The 21188-nt window shown below is 45.3% G+C and overlaps 1 protein-coding gene across 3 annotated transcripts in view; it reads right to left on the bottom strand.

The window, feature by feature from the left end:
- TULP4 (TUB like protein 4) overlaps positions 1-21188 on the bottom strand; it is a 299382-nt gene that overhangs the window by 233044 nt on the left and 45150 nt on the right. For 2 of the 3 annotated variants that reach the window (XM_030556655.1, XM_030556658.1), the window contains exon 2: positions 17731-20009. In XM_030556655.1, coding sequence (XP_030412515.1) covers positions 17731-17982 — 252 coding nt within the window. In that variant the 5' untranslated portion in view covers positions 17983-20009. The remainder of the gene's footprint in view (positions 1-17730; positions 20010-21188) is intronic. The other variant, XM_030556656.1, reaches the window with a different exon arrangement.

Genomic DNA, 21188 nt, shown 5'->3' with positions numbered 1-21188 from the left:
AAGATTGTCTCTCTCACCAACAAAAGTTGGTCCAATAAGAGATATTACCTCAGCCACCTTGTTTCTCTCTTTAAACAAGAACTGTTATAGTGCTTGATACAATGGCGCCCCAAGCAACTACTGTAATACAGATAAGAATAAATATTATTGTGACAAAGCCAAATTTGGAAGTATTTAATCAGCAGAATTTTGATTCTTTAGTACATATAGCCCTGGTCTACACTACGGAGTTAGGTCAAATTTAGCCGCGTTAGGTCTATCTTAATATGAATGCGTCCACACAACCAACCCTATTCCGTCGACTTAAAGGGCTCTTAAAATCGACTTCCGTACTCATCCCCAGTGAGGGGAGTAGCGCTAAAATCAACCTTGTTGGGTCGAATTTGGGGTAGTGTGGACACAAATCAACAGTATTGGCCTCCAGGAGCTATCCCAGAGTGCTTCATTTTTACTGCTCTGGACAGCACTTTAAGCTCCGATGCACTAACCAGGTACACAAGAAAAGCCCCGGGAACTTTTGAATTTCATTTCCTGTTTGGTCAGCGTGACGAACTCAGCAGCACAGGTGACCATGCAGTCCCCCCAGAATCATAGAGCATATAATGTTTCTACGCTCCCCCCTATCATCTCATCCCTGAGGTTATCAAAGATTAGAAGGTGAGAAACACACACTCGCGATGACATGTTTTCCAAGCTCATGCAGTCCACCCACACTGATAGGGCACAGTTTAATGCATGGAAGCATTCAGTGGAAGAGGCCAGGAAAGAATTAAGTAAGTGCAAAGAGCGGAGGCAGGACATGATGCTGAGGCCAATGGGAGAGCAAACGGACATGATGAAACGTCTGCTGGGGGAGCAAATGGACACGATGAAGTGTCTGTTGAGCTGCAGGAAATCCAACAAGAGCACAGACCGTCGCTGCATCCACTGTATAACCGCCTACCCTCCTCCCCACGTTTCATAGCTTCCTCACCCAGACACCCAAGAATGCAGGGGGCAAGGGAGGCTCCAGGCACCCAGCCACTCCACACCAGAGGATGGCCAAAGCAACAGAAGGCTGTTATTCAAACAGTTTGATTTTTAGTGTGGCTACAATAAGCAATGTGGCCTGGTCCTTCCCTCCTCCCCCACCCCACCTGGACTACCTTGTCTGTTATCTCATTTTTTTTTAATAAATAAACAATGCATGGTTTCAAAACAATAGTTACTTTATTTTGAAGGGGGGGAGGGTGGCTGGCTTACAGGGAATTAAAAATCAACAAAGGAGGTGGGTTTGCATCAAAGAGAAACACACACAACTGTCACACTGTAGCCTGGCCAGTCATGAAACTGGTTTTCAAAGCCTCTCTGATGCGCAGCACGCCTTGCTGTGCTCTTTTAATCGCCCTGGTGTCTGGCTGCTCAAAATCGGACACCAAGCAATTTGCCTCAACCTCCCACCCTGCCGTAAACGTCTCCCCCTTACTCTCACAGATATTATGAAGCACACAGCAAGAAGCAATAACAATGGGAATGTTGGTTGCGCTGAGGTCTGACCTAGACAGCAAACATGGCCAGAGAGCTTTTAAACGTTCAAAGGCACATTCTACCACCATTCTGCACTTGCTCAACCTATAGTTGAATGGCTCCTTACTACTGTCCAGGCTTCATAAGCCATGGGAGCAAGGGGTAGGTGCAACCGCACGGTGCTGTCAGCTGGGAGAGCAGCCTGAGGCAGAAGCCTCCAGTTTGCATTATATTCCAGGCAGGACTGAATCTCCATGAGATGAAACTTTAAGAAGAGAATGACCTGGCGTCTCTGGCTGCCATTTGGTGCTCTAGGAGGAGGATAGCCACGTCTGTCCAGGCTCCCCTGATCGACCTCACGAGACATACAATGGCTATCAGTCCTACTGCACCATCTGCCGCGAAGGCAAGGAGCTGCTGCTGTGTAGCAATGCTGTACCGCGTCTGCCAGCAGCACCCAGGAGACATTCGGTGACCTGAGCAGGCTCTAGGCTTGCCGTGGTATGGCATCTGCACGGGTAACCCAGGAAAAAAGGTGTGAAATGATTGTATGCCTTTGCTTTCATGGAGGCGGGGAGGGGGGGCTGACATGTACCCAAAACCACCCGCGACAATGTTTTTGCCCCATCAGGCATTGGACACTTAACCTAGAATTCCAATGGGCAGTGGAGACTACAGGAACTGTAGGATAGTTACCCACAGTGCACCACTCTGTAAGTCGATGCTAGCCACGGTAGTGAGGATGCACTCCGCCAACTTAATGCACTTAGTGTGGACATACACAATCAACTGTATAAAATCGGTTTATAAAAATCAACTTCTATAAAATCAACCTAATTTTGTAGTGTAGACATACCCATAGTTTAATAGCCTAGTTGTCTAAGGGAGCTGTGTTACATTATGCCACAGCTTAACTGGGTGTGCTATTTATATCATGGAGACTTTAGTAATCTGACTATACACTACTCTAATCTAGTCTGTCACTCTACATACTAATTTGTTTTATAATAAAAAAAAATTTATAATAAGCAGGCCAAATTTTACTCTCAATAAAACTGGAGTAAATCTGAAATAACTCTTTGGAAAGTACTGGGATTTATGCTGGGTAACAGAGCAAAATTTGTCCCAGTATACAATAACACTGCTCTACAGCCAAAATGCTTCTGAAATAAATGTAGTCCAACTTTACTAACTGTGGGTCACTGAGAATGAAAATGATGCTTAAAATTTTTGATTGGCTCTAGTTTTCAAGATATGCTATTGGGTCAGTATATACGACCCTTGACTTGGGAATGGCGGAGGATAAGTGAGTTATAAAGGGAAGGGATCTCAATTTAAACCAGAAAGGACTAAAATACATCTTTGACTGGGTCTATGAATAAATCTATGATTGGGTTTGGACAGTACTTGCTTTTTAGACAAAACAATGAATGATGCAATCTGAAGCTGGTATTGCATCATACATGATATGAATTGCGTCATGTTATTCCTAGAAGTCATGGATGATGCAATCATAACGAAGCTTACATCACTCTGCTGAACAAATTGCCCTGTATCAGCTCTAGAAATCACACAGTGTCGTGCTCTCTTATTTGTCAGTGTTTGATTTTGCAAAGGGACACATTTCTGTTTAGCCAAAGTGAGCAGAGATGCCTCGTACTTGTGTGAACAGGGCAGATAACTTCTGCTATGTTTGTGGTGAAGTGACTTTTGCATCACAAAAGCGCAGTATAATCACTATGGTTAAGAAAGCCTATCACCTTTATTTTGGCTGCAAAATTGGAGATCAGGACAAGAGGTGGGCCCCACACATATGCTGCAACACTTGTGCAACAAATCTTCGACAGTGGTTGAACAGGAAAAGGAAATCTATGCCTTTTGCAGTGCCAATGATTTGGAGAGAGCCAACAGATCATACCAGCAATTGTTACTTCTGCATGGTGCCTCCAGTTGGGAAAGGTGTGTCAAAGAAGAAAAAGTGGACTGTGCATTATCCAAATATTCCATCAGCTATACGCCCAGTACTCCACAGAGAAGGACTGCCGGTTCCTGATGCACCAGAATCATTCTCACTTGAGTCAGACAAGGAAGAGGAAGAGGATGAAACTTCTGGTCCTGAACCATCAACGTCACAGGACCCATATTTTCTCCCATCCTCCTCCTCTGAACCACACCTCATAACACAAGGTAAACTGAATGACCTTGTCAGGGATTTGGAACTACCCAAGAGTAAGGCAGAGCTGTTGGGCTCCAGACTACAGCAGTGGAATCTCCTGGCAGGCCATTAGGGCAAATGGAGCCCATCAATGCTTGCAGACTATTGCTGGACAGTGACAAGAGATGCTCCATTTAATGAACACAAGAGACAAGCCAAGAAGCGCCGAGTAGACACTGAATAGGACTAAACTATGTACATAATAGTTTTTTGCCTTTTGTTTCATAATACATTTTATGTATAGAACCCTTTTGCTGATTTTTAAAGTGTTTCATAAACAGGACAGGTGAAATATTATCATGTAAAGCAACCATAAACACATGAAAAGACCTAGGTTTACAATTTATGATTAAAACTCTACTATCTATACAATATACATAGACATAAAATGTAAAAACTTAAAATATCTTAGAAACAGTAGCCAATCAGTTGTTTTAATTGTCATATTTGAATTCAGCACATCAAAATACATAATAAATATCACATTTTATTTCTGAAGCAGACGACTTCTCAAAAATTGTAGACCAGTGTAATCAACTCCATGCTTATTTTATTTCTACAGCACATTTCATCTCCTTAACATGGAAAGAATGGTGAAATATAATAAAGGGCGTTATTTCCTACAAGATAGTCCTTTGGTAGGTAATTCCAACTGGAGTATCTTGATTCAATTTTTACAGTTAAAACTGTAACTTGATTGTGAATGTCCACAAACAAATGAAACACTATTTTCTTTGATTCAATCCTCTCTTTTTGCCCATTTTTGGGAGGCTAAAAAGGAAGGCTATTTCTGTTTAAAGCAGCACTTAAACCAAACACAATATTAATCTCTCTCCTAGAAGTTTAAACGTGTATAAAGATGCTGTCAGAAGTCAGTTGTTGGTTGCCCAGAGACAAGTGACTATAAATTTTTTTCTCTGTCCTAGAACAATCCCGCTATACTTGACAGGCAATTACTTTGCAATTACATTGCGAAGTGTTTATAGTTTTTAATGGGTATCTTACCCATTATCTTAATAAATTACCATAGCTCATAAACCTCATTCCTCTGCCATTTGAAAGCTCAACATATTTTGTATATATTTATATTCAAGACAGTTACGTGAGGAGGTTAGAAGTGACCTTTATCATCAAAATTCTGAGAGCCAACATTGCAGTAATCTGGTAGCAATTTTGCTAGTTTTATAGCTGGCTCCCTAATAAGCCTCTTTCAAACAAACAAGTTCATTTTCTTTTAATACATTAGACTATCCATGACAAATAACGTATATTTCCCCTGTAACAAATCTTCATTGCCCTATACGTGATAGAAAAAACTTTCAGGCACTGAAATCTTAAAAAAGGTACAATACGTATATTTCAACAATCAGATGTGGACAAACGTGTCAAGTTCATTTATGGAAAAGCTGTTGAGTCTGACTCCAGTTCTTAAAGTTCTTATTTAAGCAGAATCCATAATCTGCCAATAAGAACATTTTAATAACACTACTGCACAGTGAAATCTAAAGGGACAATGTCAACCTTCTTAAAAACACAGTTATTTCCAATACCTGATAATCCTATTCCTAAATTATATAAGCTCTCTCTTTTTCCACCAGTGTCCCTTACTGGTGTGACTACAGTCTTAAGCTCCACGCTAAAGAGGATACTATCAATATACAGGGAGAATTGGCTCTATGTTCCTCAAAATAGATCCCTGGTGGTGTCAGCAGCAGCCAGAAAACATCTGAACTTGCAGAGGGAAGAAGTGAGTGTTAGGATATAGATATTCAGGCCTGTCTGCAAAAGCCTATACTTTAAGAATGTAGGTGTATTCTTATCACTTAGCTAGTTATAGAGATAGAAAAGAAAGAATCAAAATCACTCTCTGTATGTGTAAGGGCCTTCTCTCACTGTGACCGTCTGAGGCCTGGTTCTTAGGCTAAGGCCTTCAGCTAAGCAGCAGAAGCAAGCCATAACTGGGAAAAGTATGGTCACATCCTTACGTTCCAAACTAGTCACACCTAAATAAGGTGCTATTGGGCTGTTAGGAATACAATCCTGTCCTGATATTCCTATCACCTCCAGAGAAAGGGAAGAGCCTAGAAGATGTAAAAGGAAACTTAGTTGATAGCATCCTGTCTGGCAAGAACTCACTTATCAATAGCTGGGATGTGAAATCATCATTTCTGTATTGTTCTATCACTGTAGTCTTCACTTCCCAATTGTTTGTCTATATAATCTCTGCCTGGTTCTGTGAGTTTCTGTCTGCTGTATAATTAATTTTGTTGGCTGTAAACCAATTAAGGTGGTGGGATATAATTGGTTAAATAACCATGTTACAATGTGTCAGGACTGGTTAGTTAAATTTCAGTAAAATGATTGGTTAAGGTATAGCTAAGCAGAACTCAAGTTTTACTATATAGTCTGCAGTCAATCAGGAAGTAAGTGGGGAATGGGAACAGGGAGTGAGGGTGGGGGAATTGGAATCATGTTTCACTAAGGGGAGGGGGGAATGGAAACAGGGAATGGGAACAGGGACACAGGCCAGGCTCTGTGGTGTCAGAGCTGGGAAGGGGGACACTGAGGAAGGAAACTGGAATCATGCTTCCTGAAGTTCACCCCAATAAACATCGAATTGTTTGCGCCTTTGGACTTCGGGTATTGTTGCTCTCTGTTCATGCGAGAAGGGCCAGGGAAGTGAGAGGGTGAAGGAATAAGCCCCCTAACAGTGAGAGGTACAGAGTTTATGGAGGGGCTAAGGGAAATAGCCAAAGGGAAGCTGTAGAGATGTTAACATGCAGGGCAACAATGATGGGGGTAGAATTTTCTGAAGGGGACTGAAAGGCAAAAACTGACCATGACTCAAGAAGAGGTCAAAGTAAACAGGAGGGGAAACAACACTTGGAGTGTGTCACACTGGACAAGAGATGAAGAGGAAGGGATTGGGCCACATCCCTGGCATTCACATGCTGCTCTCTGGGGGTGGGGACGGGGAATAACAGGATTGGTGCTGAGCTATTTAACAATTGGCTTGGGAGAAAATGAACAGAGCACAAGTTAACTCTCCTAATAAAAGAGCTTTGAAAAGTATTTGTTACAATTGCAGTGAGCAAGTCCAAGCTCATTACTAGGGAGGCCAGCTTGCTGAGAAGGAAGAGCATCGGCCCAGGTGACACCGGCAGCATGGAAACTCAGCTGAAGAGAATGAAAACAGTTTCTAATGTGCTTTAATGCTGAGTTTAAAAAATTAAAAAAACATTCCAGTCAGACTGTGGCTCCCCAGCAAGGGGCACGGCATGGAGAAGGCTCAGGGATCCTCTTCCCTCCCTCGACTACAATCGCAGAACTCATCCCTCCTGAGTGCAAACAGCACTATTGGTCACACCAGAAAGGCCACCGTGCCCACCTGCAGTGTCTGGTCAGATACTTGAGCTGCTCCCCTACAAGTTCCCTCTCCATCCCCTCTGTCCCCAGAAGTACTCTGCCTCTGCCTCTCTCCTGCTGAGCCAAAATAGCTACAGGAATGAGCTGCTAGTGAAGGAGAGATCTTCCCTACTCCCCGACACACATCTGAGACTTCTAGAGCCGTAAGGCAGCCCTATGGCTGCTCCCCACTTCCTCCCGATTCCTCACTGTTCACATCCTAGAACTGTTCTATCACTATTTGCAGGTTAGGATTGGTACTGACCATCAACCCTGTCAAGAGTTAAAAACTGTCACCTTTTCTTTTTAGTAACAGGACTAATGCTTGGGCTCAAAAACACCAATTCTAATTTTAAAAGGACAAGTTAAAAATTACATTCTGGTCCAACATTGGTAACAATAGATTAAAAGTAACACTGCAATTACTAACACTGAATGACTGCAGAAAAAACTATTTTCCTCTCATTTTCAGTTTATTTACTTTGTGCATGAAACAGCCCTTTGGGAAAAGACGATTACTCACCTTTGTAACTGTTGTTCTTCGAGATGTGTTGCTCATATCCATTCCAGTTAGATGTGCGTGTGCCGCGTACACATTCGTCAGATTACCCTAGCAACACTCGGTGGGCCGGCAGGGCGCCCCCTGGAGTGGTGCCGCCATGGCGCCCAATATATACCCCTGCCGACCTTAAGGAATCTGGAAACTATAGAATGGGAGAAAACGGAACTGCCAGCCTCCCCAGGATGGAAGGTGGAAATAACTGCAAGGTGCACCCTTAGCGAAGAGATTGCTAGACCTTGCTCTTTGAGAGACCATAAGTAGTCCAAGATGGTGGGGACCGATACAGTCTGCGGAGAAAGGTCCTGCTGAGCGCACCAGTGACAGAAGCGCTTCCATTTAGCGAGGTATGTTGATCGCGTGGAGGGCTTTCTGCTACCCAGAAGCACCTGTTGCACTGCGGCAGAACAACGCAACTCCGATCGGCTCAACCAGCCAGCAACCATGCAGTCAGATGAAGGGACTGCAGGTCTGGGTGGTGTAGCCTGCCGAAGTCCTGCGTGATCAGGTCCGGGCAGAGTGGCAGGGGAATTGGGTCTGACAGGGACAGGTCGAGCAGCATGGCGTACCAATGCTGCCTCAGCCAAGCCGGAGCGATCAAGATAAGGCGGGCTTTGTCTCTGCGCATCTTGACCAGAACTCTGTGGACCAGAGGAAACAGAGAAAGGCATAACAGAAGCGGCCCAGCCACAGAATGAGGAACGCATCCGACAGAGAGCCCGGAGAGCGATCTTGCATGGAGCAGAACACCTGGCATTTCCTGTTGTCCCTGGAGGCAAAGAGGTCTATTTGGGGAAAGCCCCACCTCCGGAAAACTGAATGGAGAATGTCCGGACGGATGGACCACTAGTGCGTCAGGAAGGACCTGCTCAGGTGATCCTTCCAGGTGTGCAGAACACGCTCACAGAAGGAGACTACTGAGTCTATGAAGTGGGCTATGCAGAAGTCCCACAGTAGGATCGCTTCCTGACACAAGGGGGAGGACCGCGTCCCTCCGTTTGTTTATATAATACATGGCCGTTGTGTTGTCCGTGAAGACTGCAACAAAACGGCCCTGCAGATGGCGCCGAAACGCTTGGCACGCCAGGCGGACTGCTCTCAGCTCCCAGACATTGATGTGTAGAGTCAACTCCCGGGACGACCAAAGGCCTTGGGTGCGCAGGTGAGCAACCCAGCCCAGAGAAGACGCGTCCGTTGTTAGGGACATGGAGGGCTAGGGAGGATGGAACAGTCGTCCTGCACACACCCAGGAGGGCGTTCGCCACCAGTCGAGGGAGCCGAAACGCTCATCGGAATTGTCAGAATGATGTCTATGGCGTCTCTGCTCGTCCGATAGACAGAAGCGAGCCAGATTTGGAGAGGACGCATTCGCAGCCTGGTGTGCTGTGTGACGAATGTGCATGCAGCCATGTGACCAAGGAGACCAAGGCAGGTGTGGGCAGAGGTTGTTGGAAAACGCTGAAGACCTTGGACAAGTGAGACTATGGCCTGAAACTGGTGGGGGCGTAGACTGGCTGTTGCAAGGTTGGAATCCAGCATTGCCCCGATAAACTCTATCCTCTGCGTAGGCATTAGAGTGGACTTGTCTAAGTTGATGATCAGTCCTAGACTCAGAAAGAGGTCCTTGATAATGGCCACATGGCTGATGACTTGTGCCTCGGAGGCCCCTCAGATGAGCCAGTCATCGAGGTAGGGGAAGACGTGTATCCGACGACGGCGTAGGGAAGCAGCGACAACCGCCATACACTTCGTGAACACCCGAGGGGCCGAGGAGAGGCCAAAGGGGAGGATAGTAAACTGGTAGTGACGGTGGTTTACCACGAAGCGCAGATACCTCCTGTGAGGGGGATAAACTGCTATGTGGAAATATGCATCCTGCATGTTGAGAGCGGCGTACCAATCTCCGGGATCCAGGGACGGAATGATGGTTCCCAGGGATACCATGCGGAACTTGAACTTTTTGATGAATTTGTTCAGTCCTCGCAGGTCTAGGATAGGCCGAAGGCCCCCTTTCGCCTTGGGAATGAGGAAGTATCGGGAATAAAACCCCTTGCCCCTTAACTCCTCTGGTACCTCCTCTATAGCTCCGACTGAGAGGAGCTTGTGTACCTCCTAGATGAGGAGTTGCTCGTGAGAGGGGTCCCTGAAGAGGGACGAGGACGGGGGGGTAGAAGGGACGTGGTGAAACAAACTGAAGACGGTATCCAAGCACCACCGTGCGTAGGACCCAATGATCTGACGTCAACTGGGACCACGCCAGGAGGAACAGGGAAAGGCGGTTGTAGAACTGAAAGGGATCCGGGGAGGCAATTGGTACACTGCTCTCGGGCGCACCCTCAAAAGTTTGGTTTGGGTCCCTGCACTGGTTTGGTGGGACCGGAACTGTTGCCCCCTTGAGGTCCAGACTGCCAGACAAAGGGGTCGTACTAATCGCAGACGTCAAAGTCTTGCCGGGGCCGAGGTAGGGGGTAAGGGCACTGTGGTTGAGAACGGAAGGACCGTCTTTGAGTCTGAGGAGTATGCATTCCCAATGAACGCATAATTACTCTGTTGTCCCTCAGGCTCTGCAGTCTGGGGTCCGTCTTCTGCAAAAACAAGCCTTGGCCATCAAAACGGCAAGTCTTGTACTGTGTGTTGCAACTCAGGTGGCAGGCCGGACACTTGCAACCATGATATGTGGCACATGGCTATGCCAGAAGCGACCGTTCTGGCGGCCGAATCAGCGGCATCTAATGAAGCTTGTAATGAGGTCCTCGCGACCCTCTTTCCCTCCTCAAGGAGTGCTGTAAATTCCTGGCGGGAATCCTGCGGAACCAACTCAGCAAACTTCCCGACAGCCTCCCAGGTGTTGTAGCTGTATCTGCCGAGGACGGCTTGTTGGTTCGCTATGCGGAGTTGGAGACCTCCGGCAGAATAGATTTTACAGCCCAACAAGTCCATGCGCTGGGCTTCTCTAGACTTAGGCGCGGGGGCTTGTTGACCATGGCACTCCCGTTCACTGACGAACTGTACCACCAACGAACAGGGAGCGGGGTGCACATAGAGGTACTCATACCCCTTGGAAGGCACCATGTACTTCCGTTCGACCCCCTTGGCTGTGGGTGGGATGGAAGCCGGGGACTGCCAGATGGTGTCAGCTCTAGCCTGGATCGAACGGATGAATGGGAGAGCCACTCTGGTGGGCGTCTCTGCAGATAGGATACTAATCACCGGGTCCTCCACCTCCGGGACCTCTTCAACCGGCAGGTTGATATTCTGGGCGACACGCCGCAGAAGGTCCTGGTGAGACCGGAGGTCAATCGGAGGTGGTCCCGATGACGTCCCCGCTACTGCCTCATCCGGGGAAGAGGAGGATGACAGCCCCGGGACGAGTGGGTCCTGCACTGCTGCCTGGGTCCGAGGGGACCTCTGTCTCCGGAAGGTCATGCTGTTCCGGTGCGTGTGCACCGTTTTCCCCTGAGTCAGCAGGGAGAGGTCGGCTGACGGTGGCCTCGGGTGCACGGTGCTCTGAGTGACTGGAGCGTGATGGGCCAGTCAGTTCACCTTGGGCTTGATGATACGCCCAAGGTGTCCAAAAGGACCACTGAGGAGGTCCGTGGTCCGGGCCATGGGCATGCGTATCCGAGTCTCCGTAGGAGGCACTGTCCGCATGGGAGGAGACGGATGGATGATGCGAGGGCCACGGAGGGGCTGAAGTCGCTTGGACCAGGTCTCTGCGTCCACTGGACTCCTGTCTACGCGGTACCGGCGAATGGTACAGAGAGTCATAGCGGTGCCGGGAGCGGGACCAGGACCTGCAACCAGAGCAGTGCCGGGAGGTCGACCGGTGCCTCATATCGCTGGGCCGAGATCTGCTGTGAGAGGTATGGCGATGCTGGGATCTGGACCGGTGCCGAGAGTACCGTGATGGAGAGCGGGATCTCGAGCGGTGCCGCGAGTCTGATTGGTACTGGGATGGAGAGTGGTACCGGAACTGAGAGCGGCGCCGAGAGCGGGAGCGACGTCGGGATCGAGAGTGTCCGCGAGACCTGGATTGGGACCGGCAGCATTGCACTGTGTCCGGCGAAGATGGTCTCATCATAGCAGGCTTGCCCAGTGACTGAAGAACCCGCACCAGCAGTGCTGGGGGTTGGGGCAGCTCAGGCTCCGTCAGAGCAATTAGCTCCCGAGCCGTGGAAAAAGTCTCCGGCGTCGAGGGCATGACGAGCTCGACCACAGCATGCGCTGGGGAGCTGGTAGGCACCGGACTCGACGGCTCCTGAGAGACCGGAATCGATGGTGCAGAGGCAAGCGGTGCCGCAGCAGTTGACGGTGCCGGTGGTCCGCCTTAGATGTACACTTCGACTGCAGCGTAGACACAGGTGCCGCAGGAGCCTTGTGCCTCTTGCTCCTCGGGGAGAGGGATCGGTGCCTGCCAGTGGGTTGAGCCGGTGAAGGCTGGTGCCGAGGGGTCTTCACTGGCACCGTGCGCTCCGGTGCGGAGGAAGCACTCATCCCCGGTGCCGGAGTCGGTGCCGAAGGTGGAGGAGTTAGAGCTGCCTCCATCAAGAGTTGCTTGAGGCAAATGTCCCGCTCTTTCTTCGTCCGGGGCTTGAACGCCTTGCAGATTCGGCACTTGTCCGCAAGGTGGCATTCTCCCAGACACTTTAAACAGGAGTCGTGCGGATCTCCTGTGGGCATTGGCCGATGACAGGCTGCGCAAGGTTTGAAGCCTGGTGAACCGGGCATGGGACCCGATACCGGGGGAGGAGAAGGGGCTAGCCCCTGACCCTCTAACTATATACGTAACTACTATACAACTACTAATAAAACAAAGGTTAACTAGAACTAACTATGTACACAGTAACTATATAAACGAGCGAAAAGCTAGGGAGGTGGAGATCAGCTAAGCCGCACTCCACTGTTCCAACGACCGACACGGGTGGTAAGAAGGAACTGAGGAGCGGTGGGGCCGGCAGGGGTATATATTGGCCCCCATGGCGGCGCCACTTCAGGGGCGCCCTGCCGGCCCACCGAGTGTTGCTAGGGTAAAAAAATCTCCAACAAACATGCACACGGCGCGCACACACCTAACTGGAATGGATATGGGCAAGCACTCAAAGAAGAAGAGTCAGTTTCCTTTTTGTTTGGTCCTTCAAAACAGCAAAAGGGGACAGAGTTTTTTATTTTTAATTGGGAAAACGTGATTCTAAAGCCACAAAAAACAGCTAGGGACTCAAGGAGAGGCATGATATATTAAGCAAGATTTAGATCAACTCTTTTTGAAAATTGACCATATCTCTTTAAAATCTGAATATGAAAATACATTTCACTCTACAGTCCCACTGAGCAGGGATTCTCTACTAATTCTCAAACCGCTGGGGTGAGAAAACAGGTGCAGTTGTCTTTTTAAACTAGAATTTTAACACCGAGTTAAAGCCTCTCATGTGAAGTTAATTACTTCTGATCTTTTGAAAAGGAATGAAAACAAATGAGTTGCTCTACTTTACTGAACACAAACAACAATTTTTGACTAACAAAAGTGTAAGGTATGTAAACATGTGGTCTGGATTCACTGCATGGGCATATTCTTATCCTCACTATGTTTTAAAGTTCTATCACACTGGAATGCTAGTTAACATACAACATTTTGCTACATGCATTGAAATTCACTCTGCAGTTTGCATATTTGAAGGAGAAAAATGTACACACAATACAAAACTATTTTAAAAGACTATAAGAACTACTGAACGCAAGGCAATTCACTAGCATCTCCTATATTAGGCACAATGGCATGCATTAAGGGCATGTCTGTACATCAGCTGTAAGCATGCTTCCCAGCACAAGCAGACAGACACATGCTAGCTCTGCTCGAGCTAGCGCACTAAAAATAGTAATGTGGCCACGGCAGCACAGGCTAGCAGCAGAGTACAAGCCTGCCCGACGCCAGGAGTACATACTTGGGTGGCTAGCCCAAGCTGCCACCACTACATTGCTATTTTTAGTGTGCTAGATCAAGTAGAGCTAGCATGCATCTGTCTTCCTGTGCTGGGGCATGCACCTGGCTGCTGTGTAGACACATCTTAAAGCAGTGGTCCCCAACCTTTTCGTCTGGTGGCAGCAGTGGAGCATCCGCCGAAATGCCGCCGAATTTCTGCAGCATTTTGGCAGCGACGCCTCTCAATGACGTCATTTGTAGGCAAACGACGTCATAGAGAGGCATTGCCGCCGAAATGCTGCAGAAATTCGGCAGCATTTCGGAGGATGCTCGACAGCCGACCAGGATGCGGGCGCATTTAGATGCCCTCACAGGCACCATAGCGCCAGCGGGCACTGTGTTGAGGACCCCTGCCTTAAAGCAAGTAGCCACCGCAGCGCCTCTGTGGTCAGAATGGAACTGAAGGATATTCAGTATGGTGTGTTTCAGACTCTTAGGGTGATATCTCACTGAAATCAATGGAAGTTTTGCCAATGACTTAAAGGATGCCAGCATTTCACCCTTGGTCCTTAATTTACAATAGAAACAAAAGGGTAGGATTTTCTGAAATGCTCAGAGTTGGCCTAACAATGCTCCTACCAAAGTCAATGGTAAAGCTCCCACAAGCCAACGGGAGCTGAGTTAGGTTAACACTGAGCACTTCAGAAAAATCTCACCATTAATTCCTTTCTGTTTCTATAATACATTACATGTATGTCCACTTTAAGTTCCCTTTGTAGTGCCAGAGTGGTGTCAAGGAGCCCTAGAGTAAGTGAGAATCAGGCCCATAACCTTTATCCCAAGGTAACAAAAGCTGTCACAAAACAGACTACTTGCACATGTCGACTTCTGCAACAAAATAAATGGGACCAGGCTATTTCATTATACAGTTTTTTCTTATGGATCTGCAAAAACATTAATTGCTAGTCAGAGTAAGATGGCAGCCACTCTGCAGTTTCAAATTCTAACAATTATCCTTTAAATCTCAGTTACCTTGCAGTAGAAAATGTATAAAACACAGCTACGTCTCACACCAAAGAGCCTTTCCATACCCAATTGTTGTATGATTCCATGAGTCATTTAAGCAGTGAGTAAATCAGCCACCACTCTATGCACGACATTAACCTGTTACTGGAGACTCTCCCCTGGCAGTCACTCTCGTCACTAACAGGAATGCATGGACAATCAGAAAGAGAACACTGGATATAAAAAAAAGCAGGTTTTCAAATGAACATTTTCAATGATCATCAAAAATATCTAAAAAAAACCAGAGCAATGGCATCCAGTTCCTCTATTCATTTAACAATGGTCTCATGAGCTCCCCCAAAGCAAACTCTTATATTTACCTTCTCTACACTCCCCTCCTTAAATAAAAAGCAGCAGAATTGAAACGTTAGGGTCATTTGCTGTGCCAATAATATATTGTTGAAATTAATTATACCCAAATCAATAGCATTTGTCTACGTAGGTTTTCACCTCCTACACTCTATTCATTACAGGAATCCATACATTTATAGTTCAGTGCATGATAATATTAAAGCAGTAGTGCATGTCAGGAAGACAATAAACTTGACATACAGCACTAGATTTATCCCAATGGGAGTATCTAGAAAAATATCTACCACCACCACCAAGGGACAAGGTGATACCCAAAGGGCTGGACAGGGGAATTCCCAGTCATCAGATAACTATGTCTATGTACTAGAGGCTTAAACTTGAAGTCAATCCATTCCTATCACACACACTTTGTGCATCAGTTGTAGGTTTAATTAGAGATACACATACACAGTAGGATATGCCTCCAAAATCAGCAGTCAGCTCATTGTGTAAGGGGAAGGGAAGAGAAAGGATACCAACATAAAACACGAAAATATCTTGGAGCTGAGAGATTTCCAAACACTTCACAAGACAGGGTTAACGTCACAAATTGTACTCTCAATCCTACTTGTACACTTGGGAAACCTCTTTTGCAGAAGGTTTCATACTACTTATTGCCACTGGAGTAAAATCATGCAATTAAAATTTATTCTAAATGTTTCAAAAGTGTATATTAAAGATGTGAATATTTTGGGTATTTCCATGGTTTAACTAATTTCATTTATTTAAAAAGTGGAACTAAAGAAGTCTAACTTGATAGACAAGTTATTTTCTATAGATATTTTTGAATCATCCCATAGAATTTAAAAGAGTAGTATATTCCTAGGCTAGGTAAAAAACCCTAAAAAAAAGCCACAACCTACTATAGAAAAGTTCTCATTCTCCATTCTATTCTATAACTTTTTAGAATAATTTCTGTAGAGCTCTATTGGTTTTATCCCTAGGAAATTCGATAGCATTTTTCCCATAAAGTAAAATTAAAGAAGGCCAAATGCAGCATATCTGGCACAGAAGTTCCCATGCCAGCCAAGCTCAGAGAGGCAGCTTTCATTACACTAGCAATCGAGGTACCAGGCCAGCAGGAGCTTCTAATGGCAGCCCTAAATCAACAGAATCCTAGCTGCCCAAAGCCACTTTCTTCCCAGTTTCCTGTCAGGATCAGGCACATCTAATGCTGCTCTGCCCCCTTTTATAACCCTAAACATAGAAATGAAGTTATGGACTCTATGCACTCTCAGAACCTGGTCATTTGCTCAATTTCCAGCACCAGGGATCTCTGCCGTTATTTGCACAAGTACAAACCAAATGGCAAACCAGGCCCAACATGTTTAAGATCCCAAATCAGAAAAATTACAAAGCAAATATGTTAATTTTATTTGTGAGACTCTGTAGTGCCCAATTACAGGTAACTGGGAGAACGTGCTACTGTTACTACAGCTACAATCAAACTGAAACAGCACAGAGACCCAGAAAGAAAATACTCCACCACAGCCACTTGGGTAAACAAAGGAAAAATGGCCAAAGGAAGTAATTCATAATGGAGGAGGAGGAGGTTCAGCCCCCATCTCTGCACGTATTAATGATTTACAATCTTTTAACTTGTTTTAAAAAAAACAAAAAAACAGTAATTCACCTTTACACACTTTGACTCCCAACAGGCACAAAAGATTATGCGAGTTCAAATTTTGAAGACACTTCTGTCGAAAGAGCAGCGCATATTAGAGCTAAAGTTAAGTATCACTAAGAACAGTTAAAATAGTAGACTATTTTGGATTTTAGATATAGAAAATAATTTGTTAGGTGGAACTGTACTGTAAGAGTGGAGTTTCCAATTCCAGCAGATATTATCCAGTGGACACTTCCTGCTGTTACCTAATCAAAAAGCTGGATTACCAGCAAGGATTAATCTATAATCAAAAGCTCTCGACATTTTACACTCCACTCTTAGCACCCACCCTTGGGTATCAGTGGCCCATGCCATGCCATTTGCCCAGTAGGGACTGCATGAGGCAGGATGCAGTGACACAAATAAGTGCCAGAGAGTGATGTTTCAGTTGTGCATTCCCAACTTTACCAACCAAAAATATCCCTTTAACAAAAAATAAATGCAAAAATCCCAGGGCCATTAGCGTAAGGGTGATACTCTCTATCCTTGAATTACATCAAATTACCGCAAAACATCTCCACATGATTCTGGACAACCCCATCCATCTTCCACCACCAGTTGGGTGTTTTGTGAAGTCCCCAGTCATCTCTCACTCAAGCCTGCTGCAGAGCACTTCAGTTTGTAGTTTCTAGGAGAGAGCCAAGCTCCATCCTCAATAGCTTTCCTTTTTACTAGGCTGCTAAGCAAGAGTTTAACATTATGTAAACCATCACTACCACAGCCTTTAAACCCACCACAATCTCTTTATTGAACTAGCCTAGGGATTAAAATATATTGGGGGAAGAGGAGAAAGGAGCACACAAAAATAAATTCATTCCCTGCAGCATCCCAAGACCTTTTCTTTCCATGGGCCTAATCCAAAAATCCACTGAAGTCACTGGAAAGTCTTCCACGGACTCCAATGGGATTTGGTTCAGGCCCCAAGTCTCCAACCCTTTTCACTGTCATGCCAAATTTTAAGCAGAAATGCTGCATCCTCTATTTAACTTCTGCTGCCAAGGCTAGCTTTAAATTCAAGCCTTACGAGTGACATGTTGTTCCCTTACCTCGCTATTGTGGCCCCTCAGATTGAAGTTGATTCTCTGAGGGGTGTTCCGGTCTCTCCGACAATGACTGGAAGTGAAAGTCACTCCGACAACTCCTCTGCCATTGCCTGTTGCCAGCCAGCCTTCTTCATAGTACCGCCTCCTGCACACTGGTTTCTCCTTCTCGCTTTTGGGGACTCTACCTTTCCAGGAGAGGCAGAGGATGTTGGAATCACTGCAAAGAACAGGCCCATGTTCCACCGCTGCATACATGCTTTTTTTTATCTTTAATTGTTGACATAAGAAAGTAATATGTCTAGTGCACAAAATTTTATTTTTATTTTGTTTATTGATAAGACTGACCTGGGATAGATCATTGGAAGGGAGAACACGGATCAGTGTTTATAAATATCCACCAAATGCATAGTGAAAAATTCTTCTATAAAAGACAATGGCAGCTGGCTAAGAAAAAGTAACACTTAAAAAAAAATCAGATTCCTTTTGTCTTTGAGTCATTAGAGTGAGGGTGCACTTATCCTTTGGAGAAACAGCTACTTCATAAGAGGCGCTCAAGAAGTGGTAAGTCGTCTTTTTGCTCAATTTGATATTATCTTTATACAGCCTGAGATTCCAGTTTAGCGTAATACAATTCCAGAGACAAAGAGTTGCAAATGTGTAAAGATTTCAAGTAACTTAAGGCTTTAAGATTTCCTCCAGTCAGATTTTCTTCAAAAGTTCAGTCGCAGAAATTTAAACACGCACACACATATACATGTAGATATATAAGACATTCATCTTTCCCAAGCTGCCCTCTGGCATAACTTCTCCGCCAAGCGAATTTCTGCTGCTAAAGCTGAAAGAGATTGCATAAAGGGAAAAAAAGGCACACAAACCGTGCGAAACAACAGATCCGAGCTTGTGCAGGCACCACAGCGCCAGGCCAGATGGGAAATCCCTCTTGGTACTAATCTACTCGGTGGATTCAATGGTTTTTGCAATCCAAAGACAGTCCTATTTTCATTGCAGCTCTTTTTTCCACCAGAGACCCAACACAACCTGAATTGTTTATCATGCTATCTCGCCTGCTTTCCCACTTCTCGCTGCCACACGGGCATGAAAAAGAAAACCCCTTTTCATTTAGCAGAATCAGAAATCCTCTAAAGCTTTTAGAGCAGATAAGTTTGCCTCAGGTGAACCATGAAATTCTCTCTCCTACAGAATAGCACTGCACATCAGGCTGTTTTTCTTTTACTTTTCCCTTTTTCTTGCTACAAAAGAATCAGACTTTTTTCATCCTGCTGCAAAAACAAGTGCCAAAATTAAAGCATGTCAAGAAAGCACTCATTAGCAAACCTTCTAGGATTCGAGGAAAGAAGAAAAATAATCAACAAATAAAAAAAGAGGAACAGTACTCGAAATCTTACTTCCCAGTTTCACTATTTCCCTAGATATTTTCTTTCCTTGTTTGATGGACTCCTTCCTTCTTGAGGCTTGTCTAGAGCTCAGATTCATAGTTCCAAAAGACCACATTTGCAGCTGTACATGAAGGAAATATACGTCAAGTTCTGATTGTTCTAGATGAATAACATTTGAGTTTATACCATCCTAAGTAAAAAGAGGGGAAAAAAAGGAAGGGACAAAGTATGTTCTATGACCCAGTTAACTCAATACAGAGGATGAGATTTGTCAGTTCAATGCCCAAACTTGTCCCATTGTTTCTAAACTTATTTTCTTCCAGTCATTACCACACAATAAATGGTCACTATTTATTAGTCCAGTACATTAAACTCAATTACAGTATACTGAGGTCAATGCAAAAAATGTGCCAAAGACAGTTCATTGTTCCTTTTGCAATATCTAAGTCAGTTTCCTCCCCACGCTGCCTCTCTGTCAATTATTCCTTTAGATTGTGGAAGTATTTGTGAGACTTGTTCTGTGGCAGACGGTGTTCTTTCTTCCTCTTCTTGCAAACCTTTTTCACCCGTGAAGACCGTGTGGAAAGCGGACCATTAGTGGCAGGTGTCTTTCCATGGGCTCTTGATCCCTGTGCTGTCAAGTTGCTCCATCTGGTTCTTAAGTTAATTTTCAGCAGTTGCGAAACTCCCAGGAGTATGCAAGAACAAGTCAGTGTGGCTACGGAAATATGTGGGTATATACATACACATAGTGTACACAACCTGTACACTTAACTAGGTCACTCAGCCTGGTACTTGAAACTGCATCTACCTTTTCAGCTTCACTATGGTAGTCTAATAAGATGTCTATTTTTCAAAGCCTTGACATCCTGGATTCTTCCAATTCTGTAAAACAAAGCACAAAAAGACAGTGTAAAAACAAGACTGCAAAACAATGCAGTTTGAGATATATATGAGAGCTATTGTGGCAGTGATTCAGTATGATGATTCAATATTTTATATGTATATAGCTTTTTTCATTCCAAAGGATCACAAAGATTTTCCACAGTCTACACACATCCAAAATCTAATAAAATGCAACCAGGTCTGGAATGGAGAGGGAGCAATTAACAACTGCACAGCACACTGTACCACAGCTGGGGAAAAGGGAAATTTGGGGGGGATGGGGGAAGGAAGAGAACAAGAACTCCTACTCTTACAATAACGATCCTATGCCTCCTTTGTAAGTGCAGAGGAGACAGAAGTAGGGTTTTTAAAAAGATATCACCTGTAAGAGACACACAATAAACTACTTAGTGCAATACTCCATTTATCTGCCTCCAAAAAATGAAGGAGTGATTTGATCCCACTGGGACGGAAACCTGTCAGGAAGTCTTGAGTATTCCCAAACAGGATGCCTAGAACTTCAGGTAAATATTTATGGGTTTTAAAGACAACTGATTTCTTGAACTGAAAAGGGTCAGATGCTACCAAAAAAATATACATTTGAATTGAGGGGGGGGGACAAAGCAATTAAATTCAGTTTTATAAAAGATGAGCATAACTATAAGATAAGAGGCATGTGTGTTTAACATGCATTTTAAAGTTATTGTGTCTACCCTAATTTTGTCCTCTTTTTGGTTCAGTATTCCATTAAGGAACGTATTACAGCTGCAAAGATAGTCTTGCCTATACCACACACTAAACCAGTGCTTTTCAACTTGTGGCCCAATCAGCACAGAACTGCGGCCCACCTAACATCCTCAGGGCCATACAAGTAGCATTGGATGCCGCCCATGTAACATGTTGTGGGCCACATATGTAGGGCTGCTAACTAATTGCACAAAACCGAACACCCCTCCCCGCCCCCTCTGAGGCCCCGCCCTGTCCCGTCTCCAAGGACCCTCCCTCTGCTCACTCCATCCCCCATCCCTCCCCACCCTCACCCTCACTCACTTTCACTGGACTGAGACAGTGGGTTCAGGTGCAGGAGGAGGTGAGGGCTCCCTTTTCAACCTGGCATTCCAGTCAAAAACCGGATGCCTGGCAACCATATGCATATGCGGACCACAATGGTAAATAGGT

The sequence above is a fragment of the Gopherus evgoodei genome, chromosome 3, assembly GCF_007399415.2.
Source record: "Gopherus evgoodei ecotype Sinaloan lineage chromosome 3, rGopEvg1_v1.p, whole genome shotgun sequence".
NCBI classification, from domain to species: domain Eukaryota; kingdom Metazoa; phylum Chordata; order Testudines; family Testudinidae; genus Gopherus; species Gopherus evgoodei.
The sequence above is the reverse complement of the archived record's forward strand: the minus strand, read 5'-3'. Positions and strand labels throughout refer to the sequence as shown.